The following is a 22,438-nucleotide window of genomic DNA, read 5'->3' as shown; positions in this document are numbered from 1 at the left end:
GCTCTCACGTACATGCACACTTCTTCAGATGCCAAAGTTTAATTCAAGGCATACACTTCTGCACGCACGCACACTACTTCAGCTACAATGAAACGGAAGTTACTGGTCCATACATAAAAGTGAGCAACAAATCAGCATACAACACAAAGAAGATGTCTGTTTTTAATGATAGCTTTAATACACAGGAATACAGGCTCCTATTTGCCATGGGCGACAAGTAGGGCAAGCACTGAAACTAAGAGAAGCCCTGTTGGATCAGGCCAATGGCCCCTCCAGTCCAACACTCTGGTGTCACACAGGAGCCAAAAAAACGCAGGTGCCATCAGGAGGTTCACAAGTGGGGCTAGAAGCCCTTCCACTTTGCACCCCTCCTCCCAAGCACCAAGAATACAGAGCATCACTGCCCCAGACAATTCCAACAATATGCTGTGGCTAATAGCCACTGATGGACCTCTACTCCATATTTTTATCCAATCCCCTCTTGGAGCTGGCTATGCTTGTAGCCGCCACCACCTCCTGTGGCAGTGAATTCCACATGTTAATCACCCTTTGGGTGAAGGACTTCCTTTTATCCGTTCTAACCTGACTCTCCAAAGACAGTGTGCGTTTGCAGTAAAAAAGGCCAACGCCATGCTGGGAATTTTTAGGAAGGGAATTGAAAACAAATCAGCCAGTATCATAATGCCCCTGTATAAATCGATGGTGTGGTCTCATTTGGAGTACTGTGTGCAGTTCTGGTCGCCGCACCTCAAAAAGGATATTATAGCATTGGAGAAAGTCCAGAGAAGGGCAACTAGAATGATTAAAGGGCTGGAGCACTTTCCCTATGAAGAAAGGTTGAAACGCTTGGGACTCTTTAGCTTGGAGAAACGGACTGCGGGGTGACATGATAGAGGTTTACAAGATAATGCATGGGATGGAGAAAGTAGAGAAAGAAGTCCTTTTCTCCCTTTCTCACAATACAAGAACTCGTGGGCATTCGATGAAATTGCTGAGCAGCCAGGTTAAAACGGATAAAAGGAAGTACTTCTTCACCCAAAGGGTGATTAACATGTGGAATTCACTGCCACAGGAGGTGGTGGCGGCCACAAGTATAGCCACCTTCAAGAAGGGTTTAGATAAAAATATGGAGCACAGGTCCATCAATGGCTATTAGCCACAGTGTATGTGTGTATATAAATTTTTTTGCCACTGTGTGACACAGAGTGTTGGACTTGATGGGCCGTTGGCCTGATCCTACATGGCTTCTCTTATGTTCTTATGTTCAGCTATTTCATTGAGTGCCCACAAGTTCTTGTATTGTAAGAAAGGGAGAAAAGTACTTCTCTACTTTCTCCATCCCATGCATAATCTTGTAAACCTCTCTCATGTCACCCCACAGTCAACGGTTCTCCAAGCTAAAGAGCCCCAAACGTTTTAACCTTTCTTCATAGGGAAAGTGTTCCAAACCTTTAATCATTCTAGTTGCCCTTTTCTGGACTTTTCCCAATGCTATAATATGCTGACCAGAATTGTACACAGTACTCCAAATGAGGCAGTACCATCGATTTATACAGGGGCATGATGATACTGGCTGATTTGTTATCAATTCCCTTCCTAATAATTCCCAGCATGGCGTTGGCCTTTTTTATTGCAATCGCACACTGTCTTGACATTTTCAGTGAGTTATCTACCACAACCCCAAGATCTCTCTCTTGGTCTGTCTTTGCCAGTTCACACCCCATCAACTTGTATTTGTAGCTGAGATTCTCGGCCCCAATGGGCATTACTTTGCACTTGTCCACACTGAACCTCATCTGCCATGTTGATGCCCACTCACCCAGCCTCCACAGACCCCTCCTTCCCTGTCCTGGGGCACCAACTACAGTCATGAGGCAGCCCTCTCTTGGCTCTCCCACCATTTGGGGCCCAGGCCTTTTCCCTCATGGCTTCGAAGGTCCCTTCCCTGAAGATCTTCAGGCGGGTTTGCAAGGACTGCCTGTTGACAAGTGCTTTTGAGGCATCGGGAGAGATTTACGGTTTGCAATTTTAGTTTTGGTTTTAGCTGGGGATGTTTTAGCTAGTTTTCTAAACCACCTTGAATCACCAAAAAGAGAAATACAAATGTTTTAATAAATAATATAATATAATAATAATAAAATTTTATTTATACCCCGCCCTCCCCGCCGAGGCAGGCTCAGGGCGGCTTACAAAATATGGCAAAGCCATGTTAAACAATAAAACAATTATACAATATAACTTACAATTTACATAATCTAAAACAATCTAAAATAATCTCGACTCACTGCTATCTCAGTTGTTTATATTAATGATGGCGTGATGTTTATTTCAAGCTTCATCTTAAAAGGCTAGCCGGAAGAGGGCGGTTTTACACGCCCTACGGAATTGGCTAAGGTCCCGTAGGGCCCGCACCTCTTCCGGCAGCTGGTTCCACCATTTGGGTGAAGCGGAGTTTATTTCATGAAAGGTTGATACATTTCTTTCGGGGAGGGGGGTTCAACTGCGAAGGTTGTAGGGTGGGATTCAACTAAAAAGATGCGGCGGGGAGGGTTGGAGGGGGCATCGGGCGGCCAGGAATGACACGGAACACCCTGCCCATAGCTGCTCAGCGGATCGTATACTTGTCCCACTTCTTCTCGGGGTTGTAGGGCTCCCATTGGCTTGCGGGGAAAATGTGCTTGTTCTTCTCGTACCAGCTGCACAGCACCACCTTCCCGGCGTGGTACTCGTCCTTCTGCACCGTCGCATCGCTCAGAAGTCGAACGTCATCGTGGATGTCAAAATTGAAGAGCGGCCCGCTTTTCCCCTGGGCTTTGGTGACGATGAAGTCGCAGAAGCTGTGATGGTGTGGGATGATCAGGTCCTCCTTGATGTACATCAGCTGCTCCACACCAGCAGACCGGAGTTCGCTGAAGTCCTTGCGCAAGATCTCCAGGGCCTTCTGCAGGAACTGCTGAATCGTGTTCCCCTTCTTCATCTTGACTGTCCGTTGGTGTCCGGAGCCGTCCCAGTAGCTGAAGGTGATTTCGATTTCTTCGCTCTTGATTTTCTCCTGTTTCGCTTCCCACTCTTGGCGGAGCTCTTCTCGAAGGCGATTCTCTTCCTCCTCACGGACCCGATCGGGCAGGAAGCTGGTGTCCACATCTGGATTCTTCCCCAATTTCCTCTTCTTGGTGGGCACCTCTTCCCGCTCAAGTTCCACTTCCTCCTCCTCTTCCTCTCCTCCTCCGTCCTCCTTCTCTTCCTCGTCCAAGGTGAAGGACAAGCTGGAGATCTTGCGCTTCTGTCCTGTTGGCGTTCTCGCTCGCGCATCCGCTCCAGCTTCGGTTGCAGTTCTTTCGACTGTTCCTTCTTTGCCAACTGCTTCTCCCGTTCCTTCCCCGGGGCCTCTTGCTTGGCCTTCATGTCATGGAGGGTTACCAGACCCACAGTGCTGGATTGCAGCTCCGCTTCCACGGCGTCGTAGTGGGCCGAGAACTTCTTGTCGATGTTCGACTTCACGATGTTCTCCTCTGCAATGCGCTGCCGCATCTGCGCCATCGGCTCCCGCTGCCTCTCCCGCTTCTTCATCAGCTGGAGGGCCCGGCCAGCCTCGCTGGCAGCCCCTTGGTACTGCGCCATGGCTGCAGACGGACCCGGCCGAGGTATCAACAAATGTTTTAATAAATAATATCAATGACAAGCAGATGGCCAAGCTCAGCTGCATTCAAACTTGACCGAAAGCAAGAGCCCGGCTGCTGACTAGTCAGACTGCGGCCACAGCAACCAGACTCTGCTCCATCCCAGCAAGCAATAAGGGGAAAGGTAATGGCTGCTATGGATTTTTCCTGACATTCCCCTCCCCTCCTCTCCTCGGTGCCTTCTGACCCTTGGGGAGGACAAAAGGGTGCCTGGAGTGTGCTTGGGAGCAGGAAAGTGTGGACAGAGTAAGGCAAAATCGGCTCCTCTTCTGCCAGCAAAGCTACACATCGCATCCAGAAGAGATGTGACCCTTCCCCTCTTGTTACTGCAATCCCCAAGCCATGTCGATTCATTTGTACACATACCATTACTCTAGGACACGGGTGGGGAACCTCTGTCCCGAGGGCCGTATACAGCCCTCAAGGTCACTTGGTGTGGCCCTCGGGGATTGCTGGGCTGAACCAAGCCATGTGGCGGTTTTCCTGGGGCCTGGCTGGCCAGTGAGGATCGTGGGGCCCAGCTGTGCTGGGCAGCAGCCTCCCCAGGGCCAGGAAGGGATCGATCACAAGGCCCAGATGTACTGTGCGGCAGTCTTCCAGGGACCTGGCTGGCTGGCCAAAATTACTGTCACACTTCAGTTTGCACTTGATTTTTCCAGATGGTGTGGCCTAATATGCTAATGAGAGTGTGACCTAATATGCTAATATTAGGGGATGTGGTCTAATATGCTACTGAGTTCCTGCTGGGCTTTTTCTACAAAAAAGCCCTGGACCTATGCGTTTGCCTAGGGCGGCAGGCCAAGAGTGTGTGTGTGTGTGTGTGCCAGATTAGGCTCTCCCCACATAACTTCAAATAGAAAAACAATTATTTCCATTAATCTTGCTGGCCTGAATCGTTCTCCCTCAGCAGAGCACTGTTTTTTAAGTTGATAGTTTTTTATGGCTTCTCATACAGTGCTGATTTTAAATCTTGCACAAAGCCAGCCCTGCTTGACCCCTTTTTGGCCGAAGAGCAGATCAAAACTTATCAGGACTCTGAGCTCCACCCTCTCCCATCTCAAGGACACATGACGTATATACTTTAAAAGGCCAGAGCGCAGCTTAGATGGCTCACACGTCTTATGTCAATCTTTATTTTCTTTACCAGGACACACAAAAGCTAATGTCTCTAGACAGAGGTAGGTTGGAGCACTATGCACATCTGAGAAACAGAGAATTTCTACTGATGCTGACACTGGGACGGACGGTGGCTCAGTGGTAAGGCATCTGCTTGGTAAGCAGAAGGTCCCAGGTTCAATCCCCGGCATCTCCAACTAAAAAGGGTCCAGGCAAATAGGCTTGAAAAACCTCAGCTGGAGACCCTGGAGAGCAGGGGAGGGACGGTGGCTCAGTGGTAGAGCATCTGCTTGGTAAGCAGAAGGTCCCAGGTTCAATCCCTGGCATCTCCAACTAAAAAGGGTCCAGGCAAGTAGGCGTGAATAACCTGAGCCTGAGACCCTGGAGAGCCATGAATGGGGCTGTGGCTCAGTGGCAGAGCATCTGCTTAGTAAGCAGAAGGTCACAGGTTCAATCCCCGGCATCTCCAACAAAAAAGGGTTGAGGCAAGTAGGCGTGAAAAACCTCAGCTTGAGACCCTGAAGAGCCATGAATGGGGCTGTGCCTCAGTGGTAGAGCACCTGCTTGGGAAGCAGGTCCCAGGTTCAATTCCCAGCATCTCCAACAAAAAAGGGTCCAGGCATGAAGACATGAAAAACCTCAGCCTGAGACCCTGGAGAGCCATGAATGGGGCTGTGCCTCAGTGGCAGAGCATCTGCTTGGTAAGCAGAAGATCCCAGGTTCGATCCATGGCATCTCCAACTAAAAAGGGGTCCAGGCAAATAGGCATGAAAAACCTCAGCCTGAGACCCTGGAGAGCCGCTGCCAGTTTGAGTAGACAGTACTGACTTTGATTCAGTAGAAAGCAGCTTCATATGTTCGCTGTGAAAAGCAAAATCACGAATCATGCTAAAGATCACTTGCAGTGGAGAAGATTACTGGCTTGTCCTACAGTAATTCCTCTTCGGCAGACTATTAACACTGCCTCTTGCACTCCCTAAGCCTTCGCCCGTTGCATTCCCCAAGGCATTCTTGCACGATGGAGTGGGATGGCACACAGCTGTGCCTGTTACAAAGTACAGTCAACATTATATGTCCCATTTCCCAAAGATAGGTGGACCTCAATCTAACCACCCTCAATGAGAATGCAGCGTTCCTAATCAGCTTACCTTTACAGGACATTCTTAAAAAGACATCTCATGCCATTTGCTTAGAAGAAGAAGATATTGGATTTATATCCCAACCTCAACTCCAAAGAGTCTCAGAGCAGCTCACAATCTCCTTTATCTTTCTCCCCCACTACAGACACCCTGTGAGGTGGGTGGGGCTGAGAGGGCTCTCACAGCAGCTGCCCTTTCAAGGACAACCTCTGCCAGAGCTATGGCTGACCCAAGGCCATGCTAGCAGGTGCAAGTGGAGGAGTGGGGAATCAAACCCGGTTCTCCCAGATAAGAGTTCGCACACTTACAACACTACACCAAACTGGCTCTTAAGTCCTCTGGCAAAGTCAAAATACACAGCGCCGAGGAGGACGCGTGCCCTCCTTGGAAAGCGGCTTGCCAAATACCTATTTTCCCTGATGAAAACTTCCGAGGAAAGGCAAGACGCTTCATACTATCGGAAACCACAGACTTCATAATGAAATCTCAAGAACAGGCTAGAGGGAAAACGGACTTGACAACTGCACGTTTTCCCTCAATGACAAAGGTCTCAGAGCTCCCAGTGGAAAAAAAAAGAATTATTAAAACTCACTGCCAAACCCCACGGGTTTATTCTGTGCGAAGGCATTGTTCTGGGATGAGAAAAGACCTCCGCCAGTGCTTGCAGTCCCAAATAAGCCGCTGGACGTTCCCGTTGATGTTCCAAATCCAAAACCAGTGCTTGTGGAGGACGTGGCTGGCTGGCTGAATGTGCTTGAACCAAACAGTCCTCCTGAAACCAGAAACAGGAACCGGAATTAAAATACCAAAGAGTCATAATGAAAGAATTCTTGGCTGAAGAGTGAGCAGCGGCTGCAGTCTTTGTACCTGGCTTGGTCTGCGTGTTCCCAAAGAGTCCTCCTGTGTTATTGTTTGTTCCAAAAGCAGATGTCCCAAATGCTCCTCCGCTCGTCGTGCCAAAGCCAGTATCTGTAGAGCAATCATAGGTGGTGGGTAATGAGACAGCTCAGTCGAGGTGCAAGGGAAGGTTTAAACGGATAGGGAGGAGGCAGGTGCTTCCTTCCCCACAGGAAATTAACTCAACATTAACTAGAACAGGGGTGTCAAACATGCAGCCTTGGGGGCCGAATCAGGCCCCCGGAGGGCTCCTATCAGGCCCCCGAGCAACTGGCTGTCGTCTGCTTCCTTCTCCCTCTCTCCTGCTTCCTCCTGCATCACAGCTTGCTTTGACAGGCTTGCTTAATCACACCGGAGCTACAGAGCAAAGCCTCTATTTTCTCCATTGGCTGAAGCTCCTCCCTTGGGGAGGAAGGAGGGGAGGCAGCTTGCTTCGCCATGCTCTCTCAATCACACAGAAGAGCTACTAAAGCCAAGCCTATCTTCCTTCTATTGGCTGAGGCTCCTTTCCCTCCTACACCCCTGGAGAAGGAAAGAGCCTGAGCTTCCTTTGCCCAGTCCCCTAGATTGCATGGGAGAGATACAAAGAAAGCACCTTTAAGACCAACGAGTTCTAATATTTTACGCGTGTTTTAAAGGTTTTTTTTTTTTAAAAAAATCTTTAATTGTGGTTGCCTGTGTCCTTTATAAAGTTTTTATCTCCACCACCCAACATTACATTTCACGTTCATGGCCTAGGACAAGAAGGTCTCATTCGTCAGATCGACACCCCTGTAAGAACACTTACTGATCTGCACATTGTTTTGAAAACCAACAATGCAACAGAGGAGACGGGATAATTCAGAGGAACAGAACTGATAGCACAACAAAGGATACTATTAGATTTTTAAAGTCTAATTTATGTCAAAGCTATTGCTTTTAAATGGAAAACCTCAACTGAAGATGATGATATTGGATTTATATCCCGCCCTCCACTCTGAATCTCAGAGTGGCTCACAATCTCCTTTCCCTCCCCCCCCCAACAGACACCCTGTGAAGTAGGTGGGGCTGAGAGGGCTCTCACAGCAGCTGCCCTTTCAAGGACAACCTCTGCCAGAGCTATGGCTGACCCAAGACCATTCCAGCAGCTGCATGCAGAGGAGTGGGGTATAAGAACATAAGAGAAGCCATGTAGGATCAGGCCAATGGCCCATCCAGTCCAACACTCTGTACCAAAAATTTATATATATATACACATATATATACACACTGCGGCTAATCAAACCCGGTTCTCCCAGATAAGAGTCCGCACACTTCACCATTACACCAAACTGGCTCTCTCATTCCCACATTTAGTAGAAAACAATAAAACATACTCTGTCCAAAAGTTGAAGTTGTCCCAAAGCCCCCCGTGCTGGTTCCAAAAGGCGTCCCAAACGATTTGTTAAACATTTTGGCGTTGTGTCAGGTTCTCCAAACCTAAAACAAAAGAAAAGAAGTTAACTAATGTACATCTGAAAAACCCGTATGTCCAGCTCTGTTCAGAAACATGCCGAATACAGCCATGAATAACCCCCACAGAACGAGGTCCTGACAGAAGCAGCACGCCTTTCACCAACAGACACCAGCTCCGGTTGGGAGGGCAAAAATAAAATCACACTTCTTGATCAGGAACTTCTGAATGATGGTCACCGACACCTGACAACACAACCTCACATCCAACATGAACGAATAAAGATTTTTAGGGAGTTAAAAACGTGCTCAAAGCGGAGAATCAGAAGCTGTGGATCTTTCAGACACTGACCCTCATTACAGAAAAACTATGGTTTACTTATCCTAGTGTTTTCAGAGTCAAATTAGCACCTACCTTTGCCTACATTATAGATAGCAGTCAGACCCTATTAGAATTCAATGTTAACATCCTAATGACAGAGCCAAATAGGCAGCCGTGTTAGTCTGAAGGTGCAAAACAAAGTAGGAGTCAAGTTGCACCTTTAAGACCAACAAAGTTTTATTCCGAATGTAATGAATCACTCATTATCTACATTATAAAGATACTACTTCGACTTATTCGCTAAATATCTCAATATGTGGCTGCTTCAGGTCCCTAGGCGTCATCTGGACCAAAGGAGGCCAAACTCCAAAACACTCATACACGGGCCTTCTCCATCGCAGCTCCACATCTATGGAACCAGCTCCCGGAAGAAGTGCGAGCCCTGCGGTGCCTTGACCAGCTCCGCAGGGCCTGCAAGACCACCCTTTTCAGGATGGCCTTCGCTGACTGAGGGAATGCTGTTGGGTGACTTTCGCTACTATCATTTATAAATGGAATCAGCACCTGGAAATGTGTATTGTATTTGGTTAACTGGAACGTTTTAAAGTTAATGTGTTTTTAAACTTTGTATAATTTTATGAAAATGTTGTTAGCCGCCCTGAGCCCGCCTCGGCGGGGAGGCCGGGATATAAATAAAATTTTATTATTATTATTATTATCTTCGTACTGTTTTTTTAAAACGTCCATTTTTTTATTTTCAGCTTTTGCTAGTCTTTTCCCTATTTTTCCAAACCACAACATATTATGCTCAGGCAGCTTATGTGTCCACATCTGAACAATCTGACAGTGTCTGAATGCAAATCAAGTCGCGTGCATAATTATTCATTTGAAAAAGCTTCCCATAGTCCTTGGAACAACATTCTTGAGGCAGGAAACACAGTACAGTCTATAATTTTATGTGCTGAGTTACAAACGTGATGCAAGTAATGAAGGCTGTATAATTTTTTTTCCCTGAAGGGCTTCGAATTTGCCAAAATCTTTACACTTCTACAGTATGATACACACAATTTTTAACACTCGCATAGCACTCCAAGTAGCTGACATCAGCATCCTCATACCTGGCAGTAGGAAATGGCCTTTCTTAGAGAACTCTCCATCCCACAAAATACATACATATTGGGTTTTCCTTCACATACCTGCATTCAACTTATAAATGCACATAGAACATTCAAGGAAAAGAAGAAGAAGAAGATATTGGATTTATAGCCCGCCCTCCACTCCGAAGAGTCTCAGAGCGGCTCACAATCTCCTTTACCTTCCTCCCCCACAACAGACACCCTGTGAGGTGGGTGGGGCTGGAGAGGGCTCTCACAGCAGCTGACCTTTCAAGGACAACCTCTGCCAGAGCTACGGCTGACCCAAGGCCATTCCAGCAGGTGCAAGGGGAGGAGTGGGGAATCAAACCCGGTTCCCCCAGATAAGAGAGCTATGGCTGACCCATGGCCATTCCAGCAGGTGCAAGTGGAGGAGGGCGGAATCAAACCCGGTTCTCCCAGATAAGAGAGCTATGGCTGACCCATGGCCATTCCAGCAGCTGCAAGTGGAGGAGTGGGGAATCAAATCCGGTTCTCCCAGATAAGGGAACTCTGGCTGACCCAAGGCCATTCCAGCAGGTGCAAGTGGAGGAGTGGGGAATCAAACCCAGTTCTCCCAGATAAGAGTCCACACACTTAACCACTACACCAAACTGGATCTCCAGCTATCAACAGACCAACATCTTCTGCTTCTATTATTTTGATGGAGAAAGGTGTCAAGAGACTACCAAGCTCCATCACTGGGGAAACATCATCTACTGTACAGCTTCTAGCTTTGTTTTTATCAAGATGGTGGCCGTATTAGTCTGTCTACAGCAGAAGAAAAGAGCAAGAGTCCGGGAGCACCTTAAAGAGTGAATAAATTGGTGGCAAGACAGGAGCTTTTGTGAGTCACTGCTCACTTCTTCAGATAAAGCTATAACAGGGATTGGACCATTGGCCTGATCCAACGTGGCTTCTCTTACGTTCTTATGATGGGGCTCAGGAGCCACGTGTGGTTCTTTCACACATATTGTGTGGCTCTCGCAGCCCCCACCACCCTAATGGCCAGCTTGGAGAATGAATTTAAAGTCTCTTTAAATCACTTCTCCTAGTCAAGCCAGTGGCTTAAAGAATGCATTTAAAGTTGCTTTCTTTCCACCGCCTTCCCTCATTTGCCTTCCTTCCTGTCTTGTGGCTCTCAAACATCTGACATTCACGTCTTGCGGCTCTCAAACATCTGACATTTATTCTATGTGGCTCTTAATGTTAGCTTAAGTCTGCGCGCCCCCCAACCTAGAACGTGAGTTCATCTGTCCATAAACCCACGAAAAACTCATGCAAGCTTCTCCTCGGCCACATATTTTGTTCGCCTTGAAGAGGCTGCTGTGCTCTTTCCTGCTGCTAAAAACAGGCTAACAGAAGAGGTATTTGTGAGTTTCTGGCACTGTGCAGGGAGTTGGACTAGATGACCCAGGAGGTCCCTTCGAACTCTAGGATTCTATGAACAGGTTTCTTCAGGAGGTGGTGGGATCTCCTTCCTTGGAGGTTTTTCAACAGAGGCTATATGGTCATCTGACAGCAATGAGGATCCTGCGAATTTAGGGGGAGGTTTGTGAGTTTCCTGCCTTGTGTAGGGGGTTGGGCTAGTTGTCCCTGGAGGTCCCTTCCAACTCTATGATTCAATGACACACACACCCCTCTTCCCAATCTTGAACTATTTTCAATCCCTTTCCCAGCACGGCGTTGGCCTGGGCAGCAGGAAGTATGTTTTCATCTTTATTAACAGATTGTTTTGCTGTGACTCAGAGAAGGAGAGAGGCGGGGTCTTTTCTAAGCATAAATAAATGCATTCAGTGATGGCTACTTTAGCAGCCAAACTGAGCAAGAGTAAAAAAAAAGAAGAGTGCAGATTTATATCCCACCATTCTCTCTGAAACAGAGACTCAGAGCTGCTCACAATCTCCTATATCTTCTGCCCTCACAACAGACCCCCTGTGAGGTAGGTGGGGCTGAGAGAGCTCTGACAGAAGCTGCCCTTTCAAGGACAACCTCTGCCAGAGCTCTGGCTGACCCAAGGCCATTCCAGCAGCTGCAAGTGGAGGAGGGGGGAATCAAACCCGGTTCTCCCAGATAAGAGAGCTCTGGCTGACCCAAGGCCATTCCAGCAGGTGCAAGTGGAGGAGTGGGGAATCAAACATGGTTCTCCCAGATAAGAGAGCTCTTGCTGACCCAAGGCCATTCCAGCAGGTGCAAGTGGAGGAGTGGGGAATCAAACCCGGTTCTCCCAGATAAGAGAGCTATGGCTGACCCAAGGCCCTTCCAGCAGCTACAAGTGCAGGAGTGGGGAATCAAACCCAGTTCTCCCAGAGAAGAGAGCTCTGGCTGACCCAAGGCCATCCCAGCAGGTGCAAGTGGAGGAGTGGGGAATCAAACCCGGTTCTCCCAGAGAAGAGAGCTCTGGCTGACCCAAGGCCATCCCAGCAGGTGCAAGTGGAGGAGTGGGGAATCAAACCCGGTTCTCCCAGATAAGAGAGCACTGGCTGACCCAAGGCCATTCCAGCAGCTGCAAGTGGAGGAGTGGGGAATCAAACCCGGTTCTCCCAGATAAGAGAGCTCTGGCTGACCCAAGGCCATTCCAGCAGGTGCAAGTGGAGGAGTGGGGAATCAAACCCGGTTCTCCCAGATAAGAGAGCTATGGCTGACCCAAGGCCCTTCCAGCAGCTACAAGTGCAGGAGTGGGGAATCAAACCCAGTTCTCCCAGAGAAGAGAGCTCTGGCTGACCCAAGGCCATCCCAGCAGGTGCAAGTGGAGGAGTGGGGAATCAAACCCGGTTCTCCCAGAGAAGAGAGCTCTGGCTGACCCAAGGTCATTCCAGCAGCTGCAAGTGGAGGAGTGGAGAATCAAACCCGGTTCTCCCAGATAAGAGAGCACTGGCTGACCCAAGGCCTTTCCAGCAGGTGCAAGTGGAGGAGTGGGGAATCAAACCCAGTTCTCCCAGATAAGAGAGCTCTGGCTGACCCAAGGCCATCCCAGCAGGTGCAAGTGGAGGAGTGGGGAATCAAACCTGGTTCTCCCAGAGAAGAGAGCTCTGGCTGACCCAGGGCCATTCCAGCAGCTGCAAGTGGAGGAGTGGGGAATCAAACCTGGTTCTCCCAGATAAGAGAGCACTGGCTGACCCAAGGCCTTTCCAGCAGGTGCAAGTGGAGGAGTGGGGAATCAAACCCAGTTCTCCCAGATAAGAGAGCTCTGGCTGACCCAAGGCCATCCCAGCAGGTGCAAGTGGAGGAGTGGGGAATCAAACCTGGTTCTCCCAGATAAGAGAGCTCTGGCTGACCCAAGGCCATCCCAGCAGCTGCAAGTGGAGGAGTGGGGAATCAAACCTGGTTCTCCCAGAGAAGAGAGCTCTGGCTGACCCAGGGCCATTCCAGCAGCTGCAAGTGAAGGAGTGGGGAATCAAACCCGGTTCTCCCAGATAAGAGCCCGCGCACTTCACCACTGCATCAGACTGGCTCTCCTGAGAAGATATTGGATTTATATCCCAAACTCAGAGTTTCAGAGCGGTCACAATCCCTTTTACCTTCCCCCTCCCCCAAGACACAACAGACACCCTGTGAGGCGGGTGCGGTGAGAGAGCTCTGACAGAAGCTGCCATTTCAAGGACAACTCCTGTGAGAGGTCTGGCTGACCCAAGGCCATTCCAGCAGCTGCAGGTGGAGGAGTGGGGGATCCAACCCTGCGAGGCGGGTGGGGCTGAAACTGCCGCATTGAGCCCCGGCTGCCCTGGCCCGCCCGCGCAGGGTCCTCGTGCCGCTCTCGGCGCTGCAGCCCCTGCCCGGCCTACCCAGAAGCCCCCGCGGCGGCGCCCACCCGGCGTAGGGAAGGGGCAGGCTCGGCCTTCTCACCTCCGCGGGTCCTCGGCCCGGCCGGTCAGCGGCGCCTCACCGAGCGGGAGCCCCAGCGGCGGCGCTTCCACAACCGCCGCCTCAACCGCCGTCGCCGCCTCGCTCGAGAGGGGGGGGGGAGAGAAACTGCGTCACAGACGGACGCACGCAGCGCTCCTCATAATGCCCGTGCGCGCTCCGCCTCTCTGATTGGACGGCCGCCTTCCGCCGCCTCAGCCGATTGGTCGGGGAGAAGCGAGCGCGTAGCCGCCGCTGCGCGCCTCTTTGGCGTCGCCTGACGTCAGACGCAAGCAGCCCCTCCCGATTGGCTGAGAAGGTCGTCAGGGCTTGTTGCTGGGGCTGCGCGGGAGGCGCGAGGACGGACATCCGGGACATCGGGAAGTACGTAACTGTCGGGTGGGGCTTTGCTTTCCTCGAAGTGGGAGGGGGAGGCGGGTGCCGCCAATCAGGGTAGAGCTCGGTTTCCACGGCAGCCACTTAAAAAAAATCGCACTAGGTCAGGGGTGGCGAAGGGTAGCTCGCCAGATGGGTTTGCCTACAACTCCCATCAGCCCCAGCCATTGGCCATGCTAGCTGGGGCTGATGGGAGTTGTAGGCAAAAACTTCTGGAGACCTGCCCTTGGCCACCCTGCCTAGGTCGGTGTTTACCTGGAAGCAAGGCCTTTGAGGTCAATAGGGTTTCTTGCAGAACGTGTACAGCACAGGCTCTGGGGCAAGAGTGTAGTGCTGCAAACCTCTTGGCAGGGTCTGGATTGAAATCCCCTGATGTCCAAGAGATCAGTTCCTCCGCAGGGAAATTATTTTATTGACTAAAAACATTTACGTATTAGGCAGCTTCAAGATAGAATCCTAGAGTTGGAAGGGACCTCCAGGGTCATCTAGTCCAGCCCCCTGCACAATGCAGGACACTCGCAAACACCTCTCCCTAAATCCACAGGATCCTCATTGCTGTCAGATGGCCATACAGCCTCTGCTTAGAAACCTCCAAGGAAGGAAAATCATAGAGTTGGAAGGGACCTCCAGGGTCATCCAGTCAACCCCCTGCACAATGCAGGAAACTCACAAATACCTCCCCCTAAATTCACAGGATCCTCATTGCTGTCAGGTGGCCATCTAGCCTCTGTTTAAAAACCTCAAGGAAGGAGAGCCCACCACCTCTCGAGAAATCATAGAATCATAGAGTTGGAAGGGACCTCCAGGGTCATCTAGTCCAACCCCCTGCACAATACAAGATCCCTCCCTCTAAATTCAGAAAATCCAAAATTTTAAGATCACAATTCAGGATGCTACTGATTGTAACCAAATGCCATCCTAAAAACAGGGTCGGCTCTGGCACTGGGCAAACTAGGTGATTGCCTTCTGCCTGCCTTCTGGGGGCGCAGAATTGGGTGATGTTCTCAGTGTGGGGGTGGGACACCAGAATTTAGCCTTGCCTAGGGTGTCAGTCTAGGGCCAGCCCTGTCTAAAAATGGCAGCTTCAAAGGAATGCCACAGTTTCTGGGTGAAATATTTTCCAAAATTTATCCCCTCCCCCGCCAGATGGTGTGCTCAAATATCAAGGAACCTCCCAGGCCAGAATTTGCAACCCATCTGAATTAGGCAGATCATGGGATAGAGGGCAGAAAGGGTTGCATCACTGCATAGTCCTCGTGGCTCCTTACGTGCCCAGGGAAGAAGACGAAGAAGGCTGCAGATTTATCCCCCGCACTTCTCTCTGAATCAGGGTCTCAGAGCGGCTTACAATCTCCTTTATCTTCTCCCCCCACAACAGACACCCTGTGAGGTGGGTGGTGCTGAGAGGGCTCTCACAGCAGCTGCCCTTTCAAGGACAACCTCTGCCAGAGCTATGGCTGACCCAAGGCCATTCCAGCAGGTGCAAGTGGAGGAGTGGGGAATCAAACCCTGTTCTCCCAGATAAGAGAGCTCTGGCTGACCCAAGGCCATTCCAGCAGCTGCAAGTGGAGGAGTGGGGAATCCAGCCCGGTTCTCCCATAAAAGAGAGCTCTGGCAGACCCAAGGCCATTCCAGCAGCTGCAAGTGGAGGAGTGGGGAATCCAGCCCGGTTCTCCCATAAAAGAGAGCTCTGGCAGACCCAAGGCCATTCCAGCAGCTGCAAGTGGAGGAGTGGGGAATCAAACCCGGTTCTCCCAGATAAGAGAGCTCTGGCTGACCCAAGGCCATGCCAGCAGGTGCAAGTGGAGGAGTGGGGAATCAAACCCAGTTCTCCCAGATAAGAGTCCACACACTTCACCACTACACCAAACTGGCTCTCCAGTTTTTATGTTCTTATGTGACACAGAGTGCTGGACTGGAGGGGCCACTGGCCTGATCCAACAAGGCTTCTCTTGCATTCTTAAATCAGAAAGCTCTGCCATTCACTCCAGAGGCACAACAGAATAGGAAAATACAACACATAAGAGGAGGAACCGTCTAGAGCAGAGGGCAAAGTGCAGAACGCAGAGCCGGTCAGGGACCGTCCAGCCCCTCCCGACCAATCCTGCTGAGGGACGTCGCCATTGCTCTGTCCCTGCCTGGCCGCAATCCTGAGCAGCGCTGTGGTTGACACGGCTTGGGTGCAGTGAGTTTGTTTCTCTTGCTCTCAGGGCATGATGTTTCTGCTTAGGGAATGCCCCTTCCTGCCCTGATGGGCTTGCCATGCGTAACACTCAGGCTTGGCTTCAGATTTTTGCAATGCCCCTCCAGGTAGCTGCCCCCTCCTCATCCTACAGACTGCACCGACTTCCTCTGCAGGGTCCGCCTTGCAATAGGGGAAGGTGGCCGGCCTGCCCCTTTTGAATCCAACGGACAGATTGCAGTGGGGGGATGTGGGTGGGGTTCCCAACTCCAGCTCAGAAATTCCTGGAGATCTAGGGGTGGGGGGTGGGGGCAATGTTCCCTTTAAGCTGCGGAGCCTTGTAAGCAAAAATTCTGCTTTGTGAGCGACTGGCATTGACGTGGTGAGCCAAGGCATCCATGAGCCTGCTGTGGGGGCCATCGTTTCTGAACCAAGACAAAAATGTGTGAGCTAGGGTCGCCAAGTCCGACTCAAGAAATGTCCAGGGACTTTGGGGGTGGAGCCAGGAGCAAGGGTGTGGTGGGCACCATCGACCTCCGAAGGGAGTTCTGGCCATCACGTTTAAAGGGACCGTGCTCTTTTTAAACAATTTCCCTCCATTTGGAATAATGGATAGGAGCGCCTTCTTTGGGAGCTCATGGAATCGGAACCCCCTGGTTCAATCTTTCTGAAGCGTGGGGGGGGGGTATTTTGAGGAGGCGCCAGACGCTATGCTGAAAGTTTGGTGCCTCTGCTGCAAAAAATCAGCCCCGACCGCGCCCCCCCCCCAAAACCCCAGATACCCACAGATCAATTCTCCATTATACCCTATGGCAGAAGTGGCCAACGGTAGCTCTCCAGATGTGTTTTGCCTACAACTCCCAGCTCATGGGAGTTGTAGGGAAAAAACATCTGGAGAGCCACTGTTCCCCACCCCCTCTCAGTGGCTCAGTGCCCAGCAGACATCTCCGCCCCCCCTTGCTTTCTGCTGACCCTGGAGCGGGGAGGAGGGGAGGGCCTCCAAGCTGGGGGATCCCCTACCCCCCCCCGGGGATTGACAGCCCCAGCTGGAGGCTAACCATCTGTGAGCTAGCTCACACTCGCTCAGCTCGGAGGGAACACTGGTGGCGGGGGGGGGGGGCGGGAGAAGGGAGGGAGCTCAGTCGAACCCCCAAGAGCCCCCCCCCTCCCCGATGCAGCCCTTTCCTCCCGCCGGGAGGAACTGAGCCCTGCAGTCCAAAGGTCCGTTGGCATCTGGGGTCCTCCCCCGGCCCCGCCTGGAGGCTGGCAACCTTGTGGGGCGGGCCCGGGAGGCGCCGGTGGGCGGGGAGGCGGGAGGAGCCGGCGGCAGCGAAGGGAAGGAAGGGGCCGGGCGGGGAGCGGCGCTCCGGCTGCCTGCGCTGGAGGCGGGTGAGTGGGGCTGGCCGGATCCGGGAGGCTGGAAGGATCTGCGGCTTGGGGGGCTGCCTGGGGGTCGGGGGGCGCAGGATCCCCCTCCCCCCGCAATGCTCTCCCCCCTCCCCGAGGCCAGGCGGGCTGGAGGGGGGGGGTCGGGCTTCCCTCCCCCCCCTTCCCCACATGCACAGCTGGAGAGGGTCAAGGCTGCTAAAGCAGACAGCCCCCCCCCCAAAAGAAAACCCTGGGTTGCATTCCCCCATCTGGAGTAGCCCCTGCAGCTGTTTGTGGGGGGGAGGGGTAACAGGTGGGGCCCCCAACAGGCCGGGGTGGGGGGAATTGCCCTTTGAAGGTGCAGACATCCGTGGCTATTAGATCTCGGAACTCTGCGTCGGGGCCAGTGGGGGTTTTGGCCACTGTGTTAGGCTGCATGGACCATTGGCCTGACCTCCCAAGGCTTCTCTTATGTCTGGGGCAAGGATGCTCTGTCTTCTTGGTGCTGGGGGGGGGCACGGTGGGGGGGTTTCTAGTGTCCTGGCCCCACCGATGGACCTCCGGATGGCACATGGGTTTTTTGGCCCCTGTGTGACACAGAATGTTGGATTGGATGGGCCATTCGCCTGATCCAACATGGCTTCGCTTATGTTCTTATGTCTGGGGCAGTGATGCTCTGTATTCGTGGTGCTTGGGGGAGGCACAGTTGGAGGGCCTCTAGTGTCCTGACCCCACTGGTGGGACTTCCTGATGGCACTTGGGATTTTATGGCCACTGTGTGACACAGAGGGTTGGACTGGAGGGGCCACTGGCCTGATCCAACAGGGCTTCTCTTATGTTCTTATGTGACACAAAATGTTGGATTGGATGGGCAATTCGCCTGATCCAACGTGGCTTCTCTTATGTTCTTATGTCTGGGGCAGTGATGCTCTGTATTCTTGGTGCTGGAGGGGGGGGGGGGGCAACAGTGAGAGGGCTTCCAGTCCTGGTCCCACTGATAGACTTCCTGATGGCACCTGGCTTTTTTGGTCGAACAGGGCTTCTCTTATATTCTTAACACATAGCGTTCAAAGGAGGTGGTGGCAGCATAGATAACTTCAAGAGGGAATTGGAGAAACATCTGGGGCAGTGGTCCATCAGTGGATATTAGCTACAGTGTATTGTTGGAACTCTATGTCTGGGGCAGTGATGCTCTATATTCTTGTTGCTTGTGGGGGGCATAGTGGGAGGGCTTCCAGTGTCCTGGCCCCACTGGTGGCACCTGGTTTTTTTACCACTGTGTGACACAGCGTTGGACTTGATGGGCCACTGGCCTGATCCAACCAGGCTTCTCTTATGTTCTTATCTTCTTATGGACCTCCTGATAGCACCTGGGTTTTTTTGGCCACTGTGTGACACAGAGTGTTGAAGTGGATGGCCCATTGGACTGATCTTATGTTCTTCTGTCTGGGGCAGTAATGCTTTGTATTCTTGGCACTTGGGGGCGGGGGACAGCGGAAGGGCTTCTAGTATACCGGCCCATGTGACACAGTGTGTTGGACTGGAGGGGCCACTGGCCTGATCCAACAGGGCTTCTCCTATGTTCTTATGTGACAGAGTGTTGGACTGGGTGGGCCATTAGCCTGATCCAACATGGCTTCTCTTATGTTCTTATGTGACACAGAGTGTTGGACTGGATTAACAGATGCCTGCCTTCAGAGAGCCAGTTTGGTGTAGCGGTTAAGTGTGTGGACTTTATCTGGGAGAACCAGGTTTGATTCCCCACACCTCCACTTGCAGCTGCTGGAATGGCCTTGGGTCAGCCATATCTCTCGCTGAGTTGTCCTTGAAAGGGCAGCTTCTGGGAGAGCTCTCTCAGCCCCGCCCACCTCACAGGGTGTCTGTTGTGGGGGAGGAAGATACAGGAGATTGTAAACCGTTCTGAGTCTCTGATCCAGAGAGAAGGGCGGCGTATAAATCTGCAATTCTTCTTCTTTTTCTTTGGCTGGCTCCGGTTAGCCAGTTCACAATATCCGGGCATCTCGGACGGTCCGTTTCTGGCAAAGCGGGAGTCTAAGCCCTTCAAGCACATCCCTGCTTGGAGTCCAGAAGTAAGACCACCGGAAGAGCCCAGCTGGAGCAGGCCAGCAACGGCCCATCTGTAGTCCAGCATCCTGCCTCCCACTGGGGCCAGCGACCGACTGGAGATCGGTGCAGGCAGAGAGCTGGGAGGTGAGCAGGGCTCCTTCTGGAACTTCACCAACTTCACACCCTTCATGAACAAACAACCTTGTTTTACCTGGCCCAGGTGACCTTGGGCACTCAGCCTGACAGAGGACAAAAGGGATCCCCGCCTCGATCTCCTGGGAGAAAGGAGGGGGTCCAGACTTAGTTGATATATTTCATTTATTTATTTTATTCAATTTTTAGCCCGCCTTTCTCATAGAACGAGAGCCCCGTGGCGCAGAGTGGTAAAGCTGCAGTACTGCAGTCTGAACTCTCTGCTCACAACCTGAGTTTGATCCCTGGCGGAAGCTGGGTTTTCAGGTAGCCGGCTCGAGGCTGACTCAGCCTTCCATCCTTCCCAGGTCGGTCAAATGAGTCCCCAGCTTGCTGGGGGGAAAGTGTAGAGGACTGGGGAAGGCAATGGCAAACCACCCCGTAAAAAGTCTGCCGTGAAAATGTGAAAGCAACGTCACCCCAGAGTCGGAAACGACTGGTGCTTGCACAGGGGACTACTTTTACTTTTTTCTTATAGAACAGGCTCAGGCCGGGTTACATCATAAAAACAATCAACACTAAAAAAACAATTTAAAATATATAAAATCTAAAATTACACAGTAACAATAGGTACTAAAATGGCAAATACTGACTTGCGGACATGGCCTATTGTCCAGGTCATAAGAACATAAGAGAAACCATGTTGGATCAGGCCAATGGCCCCTCCAGTCCAATACTCTGTGTTACATAAGAACAGAAGAGAAGCCCTGTTGGATCAGGCCAGTGGCCCCTCCAGTCCAACACTCTGTGTCACATAAGAACATAAGAGAAGCCCTGTTGGATCAGGCCAATGGCCCATCCAGTTCAACACTGTGTCACATAAGAACATAAGAGAAGCCCTGTTGGATCAGGCCAGTGGCCCCTCCAGTCCAACACTCTGTGTCACACAGTGGCCAAAAAACCCAGGGGCCATCAGAAGGTCCACCAGTGGGGCCAGGACACTAGAAGCCCTCCCACTGTTCCGCTCCCCACCCCCAAGCACCAAGAATACAGAACATCCCTGCCCCAGACATAAGAACATAAGAGAAGCCATGTTGGATCAGGCCAGTGGCCCCTCCAGTCCAACACTCTGTGTCACATAAGAACATAAGAGAAGCCCTGTTGGATCAGGCCAATGGCCCCTCCAGTCCAACACTCTGTGTCACATAAGAACATAAGAGAAGCCCTGTTGGATCAGGCCAATGGCCCATCCAGTTCAACACTGTGTCACATAAGAACATAAGAGAAGCCCTGTTGGATCAGGCCAGTGGCCCCTCCAGTCCAACACTCTGTGTCACACAGTGGCCAAAAAACCCAGGGGCCATCAGAAGGTCCACCAGTGGGGCCAGGACACTAGAAGCCCTCCCACTGTGCCCCCCAAGCAGCAAGAATACAGAGCATCACTGCCCCAGACAGAGAGTTCCAACAATACGCCGTGTCTAATAGCCACTGATGGACCTCTGCTGCATCATGAATGAAGGGGGGAGGCCAATAACAAGTGACGTCCACTGCCTCAACTAAAACCCTGGCGAAAGAGCTCTGTTTTACAGGCCCTGTGAAATTGAAGCCGATCCTGCAGGGCCCGGATCTCCAGAGGGAGCTCTTTCCACCAGGCAGGGGCCAGAGCCGAAAAGGCCCCGGCCCTCATTGAGGCCAGATGGATGTCTCTGGGGCCGGGTATCACCAGAAGTTGTTGGGTTGCTGATTGTAAAGACCTACGGGGCTCATAAGGGGTATATAGACAAGCTGGAACGGGTTCAGAGGAGGGCGACAAAGATGGGGAGGGGTCTGGAGACCAAGTCCTATGAGGAAAGGTTGAAGGAGCTGGGCATGTTTAGCCTGGAGAGGAGACGGCTGAGAGGTGGTAGGATCACCATCTTCAAGCACTTGAAGGGCTGTCCTATAGAGGATGGTGTGGGATTGTTTTCTGTGGCCCTAGAAGGTCGGACCAGAACCATTGGGTTGAAATGAAATCAAAAGAGTTTCCGGCTCAACATGAGGAAGAACTTCCTGACTGTTAGAGCGATTCCTCAGTGGAAGAGGCTTCCTCAGGAGGTGGTGGGCTCTCCTCCCTTGGGGGGTTTTAAACTGAGGCTAGATGGCCATCTGACAGCGATGAAGATCCTGAGAATTTAGGGGGAGGTGTTTGTGAGTGTCCTGCATTGTGCAGGGGGTTGGACTAGATTACCCTGGAGGTCCCTTCCAGCTCTGTGATTCCAGGGAGAGGTAGTCCCGTAGGTATCCTGGCCCCTAGCCGTATAAGGCTTTAAATGTAAGTACTATCTTTAAAAGTTAGAGAGAAACCATCCAAGCCTAGCTGAAGAAAGCAAGCGGGCACATCATCTAGAACGCAAAGGGCTGCCACTTGTGAGGTGTAGGGGATTTATGCAGAAGGCGTAACACGGATAGGATCGGCATTTTTCCTCCAGTAGCCCCCCCTACCCCCCCCCCCGCTGCTTGTTTTGACCTGCCTGGTTAGGAAACAGCAAATGCCTTTTTTGAAAAAAAAGGGGGGAAAGCCAATAAATCACGCATGGTTCTTGCTGTCTGAAAGGACACAGGAAGTGTGTTTTTGTCCTCGGGTGTGTATACCCATAGCAGGTACCAGGGGTTTCCCTGCCTTCTCCCCCGGTAGGCAGAGCTGTGAAGCTCCTGAGACACCCAGCTTCGTGGCACGCTGGGAGGGCCTTCAA

General features: G+C 51.6%; 2 protein-coding genes across 2 annotated transcripts in view; both read right to left on the bottom strand.

Moving 5' to 3' along the window:
* Positions 1–8,311, bottom strand: part of NUP98 (nucleoporin 98 and 96 precursor) — a 117,166-nt gene extending 108,855 nt beyond the window's left edge. Inside the window, exons 1-3 of the mRNA XM_060263763.1 lie at positions 8,188–8,311; positions 6,803–6,904; positions 6,528–6,707 (exon numbers count right to left, since the gene is read on the bottom strand). Coding sequence (XP_060119746.1) covers positions 6,528–6,707; positions 6,803–6,904; positions 8,188–8,263 — 358 coding nt within the window. The 5' untranslated portion in view covers positions 8,264–8,311. The remainder of the gene's footprint in view (positions 1–6,527; positions 6,708–6,802; positions 6,905–8,187) is intronic.
* On the bottom strand, positions 2,512–3,641 carry LOC132590841 (protein FAM50A-like). The gene is given in 2 exon segments (XM_060263773.1): positions 2,512–3,285; positions 3,288–3,641. Coding segments are annotated over 2 exon segments (1,014 nt in total). The 5' UTR covers positions 3,622–3,641; the 3' UTR covers positions 2,512–2,605.
* Positions 8,312–22,438: the final 14,127 nt, after the last annotated feature.

Source organism: Heteronotia binoei, unplaced genomic scaffold, assembly GCF_032191835.1.
Source record: "Heteronotia binoei isolate CCM8104 ecotype False Entrance Well unplaced genomic scaffold, APGP_CSIRO_Hbin_v1 ptg000860l, whole genome shotgun sequence".
Taxonomy (NCBI): Eukaryota; Metazoa; Chordata; class Lepidosauria; order Squamata; family Gekkonidae; genus Heteronotia; species Heteronotia binoei.
The sequence above is the reverse complement of the archived record's forward strand: the minus strand, read 5'-3'. Positions and strand labels throughout refer to the sequence as shown.